Here is a 13,129-nt window from a genome sequence, read left to right as displayed (position 1 = left end):
CGCCGGATTTGAGCCTTTCCAACCAGGCCTCTACAGCTGCGCGCGTTACCCTAGGACCCTTTTAGGCCGCCTAACCAAATGCCTGACCGAAGAGACTGGAACGGGGGACCTTTTTTATTACCTCCCGTGCTCTGTCAGAAATAGAGGCGATCCCTTAATAAGTGGAGGAGGTTGTCTGCTCATGTTTTCACCTCCTTCCACCTTGGAGTGGTGAGGAAGGGTTATTTTTAAACAGGCACTCATGGCGGCGGGTCGGAGGCCTCCGGCGCGAGAAACGCGGGCGAAAGAAGGGGTCCTGGCAGAGTGTAAAACGCGCCAAGTTTCTTGGTGCGGGGGCGACTGAGTTTGGAGTAATCTAATATTGTGTTCTCCATTTCCCCCCCTACGTTTTACCCTTTGGGAGCGCGCAGAACGGCAAGATGTAGCGGGTGAGGAAATGCGGCCGCGCCCCGATCAGCGAGCGAAGAGTCGCGGAGGCGCGCGAGTTAGTGCTGTCTTTTGACGGCCAGGCAGAAACCCGGTGGCTCTTTAGCCCCGCGCACCCGCACGGGGTTATGAAAGGGGCCACCTCTTCCACTCTTGAGGACTAGTAACTTAAGCTCGTCGCCCATCCTCTCCCCCACCGCTGAGAAGCTTCGGCTTTAATGGCCCGGGAGCGTTGAGGAAAGTCTCCGCTTTCCTTTGAGAAAGATGCGACGTTCTGGCGAGGCTGAGGCGAAGCGGCTGTTTTCGACGCTTCTCCCGCGAATTAGGGCGGCGGGGTCGCCATCCTAGAAATGATGCGGTGGGGTACGCTAGACAGGGTCGTGGAGAAAGCTGCCCTTTAGCTTCGCTGAAGTCGGAGAGTTGACTTTCGGGTTTGTGCCGTCTCGTGTGGAGCAGGTGTCAGGCGTGTTTGTAGTGGGAAGGGGTAGAGATCGGGTGCTGAAGCTGCGGCGATCTTGAGGTGGTGGGGCGGAAGAGATGCCCCATTGATGGGTTTGAAGCAAGTACTCCCGATGCGAAACTCAAGTCAAAGCGCTTCTAAAAAAAGTATAGAGGCTGCTGCCCACCTTTAGGAACTGCTTTAAATCCTTATCAGGAAACGTCTAAAAGCACCCTTGAAAGTAACTTGCTTGCTGTCTTTCATGCAGAAGATAGTTTCGGTTTATTTTACAAAGTCAAAGCAATCTGACCTGTTAATAAAAGTGCAGTTACTGTACCAGCCCGCTTCCTTGAGCACGAATATCTTTGCAAGTAATGTCACTATGCAGGGTACCACTTACAGAACACAAACGTCTTTTGTATGCTTCAACAGGAGTAACTGCAGATTACGGTTTTCTTTCATTCCTTCCTCAACGTTTGGCTGAGGGGGAAAATGCCTGGCGTGTTGCCCAGTGACAGTAACGGACTTTCAAGAGATACCCCAGCAACAAAAAGCAGGCTGTCATTGAAGTTTTTTCAGAAAAGGGAAACAAAAAGAGCACTAGATTTTGTAGAATCAGCGGAAAATGAACAAAAGACTTCAGAATATGAGTCTTCTGAAATGTAAGCTTTTCAGTTGTTCATAACAATAGAGCAAAAAGTTTGAAAACATTTTTTTTAATTATTGTGTGTTTTCAGTTGCATACTTAATCACAATAGCAGATGTACTGAGGTACAGTAGAGGATTTTAATCATATAATGTAGGCTTCTCCAAGCTGGTCCAGTGTCTTGGACAGGGGCAGTCAACCTATGGCATCATGCAGGAAGGGGTTGGGGCAGATCAAAGCAGTGCATCGTTTATTGAGAACTTATCAGTTATACTAAGCTGCTATTGGATTTATTGGAAGATACTAGCTTCTTGGCTATTTCCCTTACAATAGGAAAGACAATGTGCGGTCCCAGTGCTGCCTTTTTATGGCCTCCAGAGGCCCCCTGGCTTCAGTTGCTATAAATGTAGGCAGTTTCCTGGCATTTTGAAAGAAATACTGGAAAACCAATGGAAGCCCTAAAATATGCTGAACGTACATTAAAAAAGAAAATTCCATTCACAACTTTAAATCTTTGCCCTGCCCAGTTTTCATCTTCATCTGTAGCCTTTGATCACCCAAAAAATGTTAAGTTCAGTCCTGGGCCTTCAATAGATTACCCATCTGATTTATGGAAACTAGCTTTTCCTTTTTTAGGTTTTTGTTATCAGTTTAGATATAAAAAATGATGCCTTATTTCAAAACCTAGTTGGCAGTGTGTTAGAAAGTAGCATGCTATAATGTTAAGAAACAATACATTAATCCATTGAGTTGGTTTTTGTAAATATGAATGTGTATATTAATTTTAAAGTATGGTAATTAGTACCTTAAATACATTTCATAATTGTTTAGCATCTAAATTCATGTAATTATTGCAATCTTCCATGTACTTACTTGGGAGACTTGTTAAAGTCTATGTGCCTTCTAGGAAGTTACATATGAGATTGTATTATTAAAATTCATGCTATGTTTTTCATCTATACTTTGGAATTAAAATTCTTTTTTATATACTAGTGATCAGATAGTTCCTGCAGCACAACCTCTTTCACCTGTCAATTGTGACAAAAAAGACAACATGCTACCTTTCGTGGGCTTGAACAATCTTGGAAACACTTGTTATCTTAACAGTATACTCCAGGTAAATTTTTAATATAGTTTTAGAAATTTAATGTCTTTGTATCTAAGCTTATTGGATGAGGCAGATTGTTAAAAAAAAAGCACATAGAAAGCAATCATTTCCATCTTTTCGGGGTTTGCCTTGTCAATGTCCTTTTCCATGTTAGAATACTAATATTTTTTAAAGTAACTTTTAGAGCTTAATTTTTACACAGAAAAAATGTGTTGTAATAAATGTTAATTTCATATCCTGTTTTAGGCACATTTAGCTATTTCAAGGTTTATGTTTTGCAAGTGTTTATCCCTTACAAGTAGTAGAAATATGTCATTGATTAAAAAAAAAATTATAATGCAATCTGAGTACTTCTCATGCTGATTACCCATAATTTACATAGAAATACTTTCTGGAATGTTCTAATTCAAATTTTTTTTGGAAAACCCATACCATTACTGTTCCTTTCCTTTTGCCCAAAGTACTCATTCATTTTTTACTAACTTCATATTCTCCTCTTCTAATGTCTAGCTCCCTCTCTTAGCTTAGATATGACCTCTAAATACGAAACCACACATTTGGCTCTATGAGGCTTCACTATCTTATCTGCTTCACAGAAGAGGAACTAGAAGTGTTAAATATAGATAATAAAAAAACCCTGCAACTCCTCTCCCCCATGTAAATGTGAATAGGCAGACATCTTCATATACATAGTAGCAACATATATGCCATCCATAAACACTATTTAAAAAAAAAACAAACTATAAACTTTACCCAACAAAATTACCACACTAAAAAACAAAGCACACTCAGTTGAAGAAGTCCCTAAATAAATATATAAAAAAGAATACCTGTCCTCCCAAACATACAAATACAGACATACCCTCAAATTTGAAGTCAAAACACACTGTACTACAGAATCACCATCACTCCAACACACAGAGAAAACATTTTCTGCTTCTTAGTTGGGTGCTGCTTTCCTGTAGTTGCATGAAAAGGATGGAATCTCTTGCTATACAAATAATTGTATGTTCACTGCCTTATCTGTTTTCAAAATGTACCTTCTGATCACACATCTTTCTTCCCTGTTATAGTTAACAAGTTTAGCAATACAAATGTCAATGTACACCTGTAAGATAATTAGCTGAAAAGTAGTACGTGGTCCAGCATCATTTGGTGAGCACGAGTTTGAATGCTATTTCTGGTCCAAGTGAAATGTTTAATCAACTAAAGCACATATATTATATTTGAAAATTTGTTTCTCGCATAAATGTATCCTTAATTTTATATTTTCTATTCTAATTTTAGGTGCTCTATTTTTGTCCTGGCTTTAAAGCGGGAGTGAAACAATTGTTTAATATAATCTCAAAAAAGAAGGAAAGCTTAAAGGATGAAATGGATAAGGTGAGATTTATTGCCCAGTATTAGACATAGTGCAAGCTGCCTTTAGAGAATTCAGCATGAAGTGGTAAAAATTGGTTTTTTTAGAAGGAACTATAAAGAATGGCAGTTGTATTAGCAGGGTGATTTATTTATCATATTTATATCCTGCCGCAATAATATGCAGGTTCTTGTTGGCTCACCACATGAGAAAACAATGAATAATGATAGAAATTAATTGAAAAATAGAAAAACATACATACAAGATAGTATCTGGCATCAGCCCCTGAATGGAAAAGCAGTGTTTAGAAGTTTCTGGAAAGCAATAGAGTTGGGGCCAAATGCACATATTGCAGGAGACCACCCCAGAGGGTTAGCCCAATGACACAAAAACAGTGTTCCTGGGTGTTGACTCCCCTCACCTCCTGAAAATGGGGGACAGGATCAAAGTGGTTGGGCTGACTCTAGATGCAGGCCTGCGGGTAGACCTGCTTATATAAATGTGCATTTAACATTTATTGAAGGGCCTATAACATTTACTCAACTTTTTAATGTCTCCACTCTCCTCAGGGACTTGTGACTTAAATCTTCAGTACTGTATTGTATTCTTTGTGCAATAATGTAACTTTTGATTGCATGTATGTTATCTTAACAGTTAGAAGTGATGTGCATGTGAATGATACAAAAGCACCAAATTTTAATATAACAAAATAATAGGTAAGAAGATGTATTTGTAAAGCAAACAGTTTTCTGTCTTTATAGGACACCAGTAAAGAACATTCTTTTGGAAGTTATGAATTGGTATGCAGTTTACACACTTTGATTGTTTCAGTTGAACAGCTTCAGGCAAGCTTTCTCTTAAATCCAAATAAGTACACAGATGAACTTGCTACTCAGCCAAGAAGACTACTAAATACACTTAGGTACTAATGATGTTTTTACAAGCTTCAGTGTTTTCAAACATAGGAAATTGCCTATTTTAAAATAGTACAATAGCCTTCCATAAGTAGTATTGGATTATTTATATTAAGGATGTATATTCCTTATTATATTATTTATGTTAAGGATATAGAAAATTTCTGGCAATTTTTAGTACATGTTTTTAATTAATGTAGCTCAATAATAACACAGTTTAGAGTTTGCTCCTTGTGTGATCTCATTGTATCAATCTTAAATTAGTGACTAAAATTAATATTAAATTTTGGTCTAGGTAGGCTTTTTATAAATTTAGTTTGAATTACATTCTCTGTATTATATTTAAATTGCAGTTCTCAGGTATTCTGAAAAATAGTTATTAAGCTTGCTTAGCCTCATGTATTTCCTTGTACAGATTATACAAATACTATTATGTTTATGTCTTAACTGAATGCATATTTTTGGTTATTTGATAATTTTGTGTACTTATAGGGAGCTAAATCCCATGTATGAGGGATATTTGCAGCATGATGCTCAAGAAGTATTACAGTGCATATTGGGACATATTCAAGGAACTTGTCAGCTCTTAAAGGAAGAACTACAACAGAAATCACTGGAACAGCCTGCAGTTCAACTGAAAAAAAAGTCTAACTGGGATACCAATGGGACTAATTTCATGGAAGATGACAGTGTGCTCCATAGCCAAACTGTAAAGAATTATGAAAATAAAGCAAAAGAAAACACAAAGAGGAAAAATGTTATGGAAGGTGGCAATGAAAATAAAAAATCGAAAGTCTCTAAAGAGAAAAATGGAGTAGAAGAAAATTTGAGACAGACTCGATCAAAAAGAAAAGCTTTGGAAGAAAAAGTTGAAAATCAAACTGGAGCTACCATTAATCATTCTACTGAAAATGAAAATACAAAACCAGTACCTAAAAAATCAAGACTTAGATTAAATTGGTTAAAATCTTCAAATGATCAGCCTAGCATTTTGTCTAAGTTCTGCAGTCTGGGAAAACTGACAACAAACTTGGTATCCAAAGGTCCGGTTAAAGACATTAACAACTGTGAATTTACAGACAGTTCCCTCAAGTGTGAAGATGATAACAAATCAAGTGGAGAATGTTGTGATTCCTCACCTATGGAAAGTACAGTTGGAGAAAGAATTGAACACTTCAATCAAGGTTAGCCTATATACATTACATTGGGGAGTAGGAATTTTACCAACCTTGCTGATCTAGTGATCTGAACATCTTTCTGTGCAATCAAATTTAATAGTAAAAGTTTATAATTGATTAGTTGTAGGAGAATACAAAATAAACCATGCACCTAGTCTTCTTGTTTCTGCACCTATGTTTACCTCCAAGTGAAATATAGTTTTCTTATATGTATGAATGTCTCATACTCCTTCTGAGCATGCTTGCTTTTCCATGTGCATGCCGCATCCATATGAAATAGAAATTTGTAATATTAGTGTGTTTGTCTTCCAATATCATAATATTGTTTAAATAAAAATAAGTTTGTTATGGAGTAGACATGTGTAGTCATGTGCATACAAAGTCTTCCAACCATTCTCCTCCAACCTTTCTTCTTTTCAGTTACTGATACTCACCTATAAATATCAAGGAATTTTTTAAAAACATCATCAGAATCTGTTTTGTAGGCAAAATCCATTGGGGAGGAAGTATTTCATCTAATCTGTTTTTTTTTTTTTCCCAATACAGAATTGGCTGTCTTCAATTTAGTCGAAAGACTCTTCCAAGGTCAATTGGTGTTACGAACACGATGTTTAGAGTGTGAGTGTTTTACTGAGAGAAGAGAAGATTTTCAAGATATCAGTGTACCAGTTCAAAAAGATGAGGTCTCAAAAGTAGAGGAGAATTCTGAAAGTAAGTAGAACCTTCAAAGTAAAGATAGTAACATGTTTGTGATTTATACCAGAACCTAATTGGAGAGCAGGTGTTGCTAAAGAGTATCTTTTGGATACTATGTGCTAAATTTTTAAAGTGTATGTTGGTTATGTTAAATTTCCCTTAGCAACTACTGTTTGTATCATTTAGTTACAGAGTTAGAACAAGCCTTTTGGGTACCTAGTCCACTTTGGCATGTTGAGTTGATTTTAAATCAGCTTTGCCAGTAGTAATTTCTTCACATATTTCTTAAAGAAAATGTAAAGGTGATAATTAAGGCTGCAATTCTACAGTTTCTGGAATAGATTCCTAGCACCATAAGCAAAGATATGGACTGGAAAATTTTCCAGGGTCAGGCATGTTTGCAATTTCAGAGTTGTATTATATTTGGGTTTGGGTGATTTTTAAAAAAATGGAAAAACAGATTTAATGGCTCTCCCTTATGGCTCCAATGGCTGGGAGAGGGGAGAAAGGGAAAGAAGCTAAGAAGCAGCAGAGAAATGAGAAAAACAAGCATTTTCTTCCCTGTAGTCCCCATGTGAAAATGTTGCTACATGGAGAATTTTCTGATTCCTGCTCTGAAGTACCTAGGAAGGAGGCAGAGAATGTTTCATATATACGCTATGTACATGCACTCTGTTTCCCTCGTCAACCTGATGATCTCCTTAAAAGCAGATTTTGAGGTCTGAGTCACAATGCCTAATTAAACAAAAACAAAAAAATTGCCAAATGTGTGGCATCATTATGAAGAAGCCAGTGAAAGAAAGAATATTGCCAAGTGCAAGTATTACAGGAAGGAGTATGTCAACAATGCTATGAAGATAAAAAAGCATTTAATATAGTGCAGAGAAGTCCTGAAAGACTACATACTATTTATAGAAAGTTAATAAAAGGACAAAGTGATAAAGCATAAATCATCTGAAGGGAGCCTGTATCAGGAATCCCTTTGTTTTCACATTCCAAAAGAAAAAGTTTTTCTTCACATAGTAAAACATTTTAGTGTATTTCAATCTAACGTTCAACTTTGAAAAATAGTCTACAGTGGTACCTCGGGTTATGAACGCCTCTGTTAACGAACTTTTCGGGTTACAACCAGCTCCGGCTGCAAAAATTTACCTCGGTTTGCGAACTCTGCCTTGGGGTATGAGCAGGATACGCGGCCATTTTCCCTCCCGTGACACAGTCCACGGGCATTTTTCTGCCCTGACACGTGGTCTGCGGCCATTTTTCCGCCCCTGACACGTGGTCCGCAGCCATTTTCCGCCCCTGACACGTGGTCGTAGGGAGGGGGACTCTCCCTCCAAGCAATAGCCGCCTCCCTGTCCTCCACGCCAGAACGGTAATTACATTGAACCTTATGGGGAAATTTGCTTCAGGTTGCGACCAATTCGGGTTGCGGCCAGAGTCACAGAACGAATTAAGTTCGTAAACCGAGGTTCCACTGTAAGTTTAATTTTTGTTTGCAAAAAATATAGCCCCCAAAGATGCAGAATATAAGATACTGAGCAAATAAGCATATTTGAATCATATGCATAAGACTTTTTTTCCAGCCGTAAGATTAGATTCTCCTCACTGCAGTCAGAAGGAATGATCCAATATTCCCTTTTAAGTTTTTACCAGTCCTCTACTTTAAAAAACAACAACATAATGCCTTGGTGTTTTCCTGAAAGAAAGCATGACAGAGAATGGGCTAGGAGAATTTGAGATCCAAAAGATGCTCAAGTCTATGAATCTAGGTTTATTAAAGCAAACTTATTCTCTACATTCTTTTTTAAGCCAATGTTTAATAGTATGGGTGACATAATTTTGTCTATGAAATTCTGCTAAAGAGTTGAAAAAAATAATCCTAGATTATGAATGAGAAGTCATTCAGATTCTCTTGCTTACTTCAGTGAAGCAAAATGATTGTTATGGGACTACTTTGCAGCCTTTTGGAGGAAGATGCATTAAATGTCACTGATGTCATAAGTTCTTTAGGAACTTCCTCTATTTTTTCTCCTAAATATCTTTGTCATGTTCATTGTCTATGACAGTGTTTCTCAACCTTAGCAACTTTGACATGTGTAGACTTCAACTATCAGAATTCTGGGAGTTAAAGTCCATTCATCTTAAAGTTGCCAAGGTAGAGAAAGACTGGTCTATGAGATAATGTACTTAAGATATTTGAGTTTTTGTGCAATTTAGAAGTTTTCATCTCTAATTCTAAATATCCTACTCTTTATTTCTCCATAAAATGGGATATATAATTCCATCTTGTATATTTCTGACAGGCCCATATTACTGGAATGTTGTATACATTGCTCAGTTCAGAAAGGTTTAAGAGAATTTTTCTTCTAGTATCTAGTAATGTACTACATAAACTAATTTGGTCTAGTGGTTAAGGTGCTAGACTAGGAGAGGGGAAGCCTGAGCTAGATTTGCCCCAGATTTATCACAATTTCTCAGTAGCAAAAAGCGTTTCCTTTTCTTCTTCTCTTGTGGGATTTTTTTTTGTATCCTGCTATAAATGTAGTTAAAGTGCCTACATTAATGCTTCTGCAAATGCAGTGAGGGTGTACTACTTCATGGACATTATTGTTTCCTCCCCACCTTAAAATATGGTGTTTTTTGACACAATATCAATAAGATGAAAGAAACTTGACTTTTGGAAATTCTGAGTTAAGAGCAAAATATAAGACCTGGTATTTGTACTTATCTTGTAATTCCTTATCTTGTGCTGCAAGTAATTTGTTTTTCCAGTGTTTACTACTGCTATAATTAACAGCAATTTGTCTTTATACTTTTAAAACAACAGTATTAAATATTGTTGAATTAATTGATATCTTTTATAGTTTCTCCAGAGCCCAAAACAGAAGTAAAGACTTTGAAATGGGCAATTTCACAGTTTGCTTCCATAGAGAGGATTGTGGGAGAAGATAAATACTTCTGTGAAAATTGTCTCCATTACACAGAAGCTGAACGCAGTCTTCTGTTTGATAAAATGCCCGAAGTTGTAACAATCCACCTGAAGTGCTTTGCTGCAAGTGGCTTAGAGTGAGTATTGGGCATAAATAGTACAAAAAACCTTAATTATGGGAAGCCAAATAAAATGTAGACTAATGATAAAATGAAAACAATGTTCTGTTAAACAATATCATTCAGGTGCCTCATTAGTATTTAGTGTTTAATAAACACTGAATGGAAAATAGAGTCCCATAAATTATTCCATGGAGGGATAAATTTTAAGATTTTATTCCATATGTAAGCTCTGTTCTCCAATTTTTATTTAAGGTGATTCTGCATATAAGTACAACTTTGATAGCATGATTTTAAATAGAATATACTTCAACTGTAATTGTATCTATTTTTTTTCTTTCTCTCTCTACTATTCTACTCTCTCCTATTCATCACCCATGATTGTTTAGCAGAAAGTGCAACTTAAAGTTGTGCGCCACCCACAGTCATGATGTGAGATGGGCGGCCATTTAAATTGAATAAATAAATAAGTAGTACAATCTGAATGAGTATGTTTCTAGCAGAACCTTCACTTGCCCCCATTGTTCATACAATGTTTGAAAGAGGTTTACATGTAAATGTAGCTATATTTGATTATGTTCTTTATTCAGTGGGAAATCTCTGTGATCATGGATAACCAATATGTGCATATAACTTTCTCGAAATTATATAATTATGGGAAAGAAAGAGCTGTATCTGAAATTACTTAGCTCCCACAAATGGATCAGATTGGGCTTAGTGGTAAAAAATAATATTTGTTCACTCATAATGATGCAGTCTAGGGCATATAATTCCAGCAGTGTACTGAAAAAATTAAATATAATTTAAAGATTAATTCAATAATTACTTGAATATATGTAGTATCTGAATTGTGTATATTTGAAATATGGCTGCTCACATAAGATTTTTACTTTTGAATGCATATTCTGAATGCTTGAAAGATCTGTGTGGTTGCAAGATATAAGAAAACTGGGCCCTATTCTTTTATACTGCTTCTGTCTAGCAAGAAACACACAGCTCACAAATCCATACGGTCATCCTTTTGTAATGGTGATAACCAGTTTAGCAAAAAAAAAAAAAAGGCTTTCATAGTAGCATTTGCTTTCATTTAGCATTTGTTTAACCCAGCCAAGTTAAACAAAGCAGGAAAAACAAGCTATTCAGTCACTGGATTTGTTAGCTTGATTATCTTAGAGATCTCAAACTAAGCAGTAGTGAGCCTACCTCTAGCGATTTTATTCTTATCCAGTCTTTTTGGCTGATGATACAATAGAAAAAAAAATTAGGAAATACAGTATGGGGTTAATTTTAAAAAATAATTAAAATAATTTAATGCATCTTAAAAAGGACTATAGTGGAAAGCAGTGCTCTAATCTTTACATGTTGACATATTCTCCAAAAGGTTTGATTCTTACGGTGGACTCTCCAAAATAAATACTCCTTTACAGACACCTCTCAAGCTATCCTTGGATGACTGGAGCATAAACCCAGCCAACGAAATCTACGGATTATTTGCCATAGTGATGCACAGTGGAATTACTATCAGCAGTGGCCACTATACAGCCTCAGTTAAAATTACAGATCTTGACAGCTTGGAAATAGACAGTGATAATTTCAGCAGTGATGCTCTTTGTAAATTTTGCCCAGAGCCACTAAATGAACAAGAAGCCAAAGCTGTCACTGAGGACTATGATGATGGTGAGGTCTCTTTTACAGTTGGAGGAAGTACTCAACCTAGCAAAGGACTGAACAAAAAGAATATGGAAACTGTGGGCCTTCTAGGAGGACAGAAAAGCAAGTCCAACTGTGATTTGCCAAATAACAAAGTAGCCCATTCTGAGAAAATTGCTCATATGATGGGTGAAGCAAGAAATGCTGAATGGAACTGTGCTAAAGGAATCATGAAGTTTGAAGCGTGTGAACAAACTGGTACTACTTCCACTGGACTAGAAAATGAAGCAGTACATGTAATGCGTTCCCTGAAACAGTATAAAGGAAAGTGGCTACTTTTTGATGATTCAGAGGTTAAACTTATAGAGGAAAGAGATTTCCTTAACTTGTTGTCCCCTATTTCATCATCTACATCTACTCCTTATCTGCTATTTTATAAGAAAATTGTAGAGTGAGATTGCATTTTGATATGTAAATGATAGTTTTGAAAAGCATATAATGGCAATTTTGAAGATACATGTTAAAATTCTTTTTCATTCTATAAAAATGGGCAAACATGATTTTTTAAAAAGGCAATAATTCAGTTTGTAGATTGTATACAAATTGCTCTAGAAATACAAGTCTGTATATATTCTGTTGAATAAATAATGTCTTAAGAGCAAGCACCATGTAACATTGATTCCAGCTTCATCACACTACTTGTATAGTAAGTATATTATTTTTAAAAAATAAAGTTACATGTATTCACATTCTTGCAAAAATTTGTAGCTGGTGCTAAAGAAAACATGCTTTATGTAAAAAGGAAAAGAATCCGTATGTCTGTGTGTGATCTGAGACTTCATTCCATGTTTGAAAACCTTGAATTCTTAAATTTTCCTCCTCTATCCCATGAACATTTTGTAAGTATTCCAAATAAGGCTGAAAACAAGTAAGATGCTTATCTCTTTGAATATAGCAATTTGTATTATGAGTATTACAATGATATTTGTATCATTGACGTATTTCCATATTTATTTATTTTTATTAATCAAATTTATATGCCGCCCATCTCACTATATAAGTGACTCTAGGTGACTTACAGGTAAAAAGAAGCTATAAAAATCTTTACAAAAATATACAAAGTTAAAAGACAGAGTCTTCAAGCCACCAACCACCTCCAGTGCTGCAAATCAGTATCATTTGCTTTATTTCCACTTCAGTGATTTTAATTGTTTCATTTGATCATACTTAATGTTTAATAAAGATGTAACACTAGTGATGGCACACTTCAGATTAGTAGATAATTAAAGGAATGTAAGTTTTCAAAGACTATTTCATAAAATGCACATGTTGTGATACACATACCCACACGCAATATTTTCCAGGCAACGGGCTGCATTTGGCCTTCAGGGCTGTTAATTCCAAAAAGTGGACAGAAACATGCCCAAATAGGTGGGCCAGGTTAAAAATTGCCAAACCTGCGATTTGGGTTTCTGAAGCTCTTTTTGAACTTCATGAGAATTTGTTACCAAATTTCAGTGGTAGAGCATGCTGGTAATAGAACCTTAAAATTGTAAAGTTTGATGAAGGTAATTGTATTTGCTTTTTTGTTCTTTTCCAACCGAACAATGTTAGAGAGCATTTATCTAAAAGATGGTTGGGACTCTGTCCATCAGTATCGT

General features: G+C 36.2%; 1 protein-coding gene across 1 annotated transcript; it reads left to right on the top strand.

Annotated features, from left to right (window-relative positions):
• The first annotated feature begins 279 nt into the window (after window positions 1-279).
• On the top strand, window positions 280-13,111 carry USP1 (ubiquitin specific peptidase 1). The gene is made up of 9 exons (XM_007421266.4): window positions 280-428; window positions 1,298-1,527; window positions 2,505-2,628; window positions 3,907-4,002; window positions 4,741-4,901; window positions 5,386-6,077; window positions 6,618-6,782; window positions 9,635-9,836; window positions 11,200-13,111. The coding sequence occupies exons 2-9, from the start codon at window positions 1,358-1,360 to the stop codon at window positions 11,921-11,923; spliced, it is 2,334 nt and encodes a 777-aa protein (XP_007421328.1). The 5' UTR covers window positions 280-428; window positions 1,298-1,357; the 3' UTR covers window positions 11,924-13,111.
• The last annotated feature ends 18 nt before the right edge of the window (window positions 13,112-13,129 follow it).

This window comes from Python bivittatus, unplaced genomic scaffold (assembly GCF_059951505.1).
Source record: "Python bivittatus isolate LINGU-HERP-01145 unplaced genomic scaffold, Pbiv_v1 ctg000700_np1212, whole genome shotgun sequence".
Taxonomy (NCBI): Eukaryota; Metazoa; Chordata; class Lepidosauria; order Squamata; family Pythonidae; genus Python; species Python bivittatus.
The sequence above is the reverse complement of the archived record's forward strand: the minus strand, read 5'-3'. Positions and strand labels throughout refer to the sequence as shown.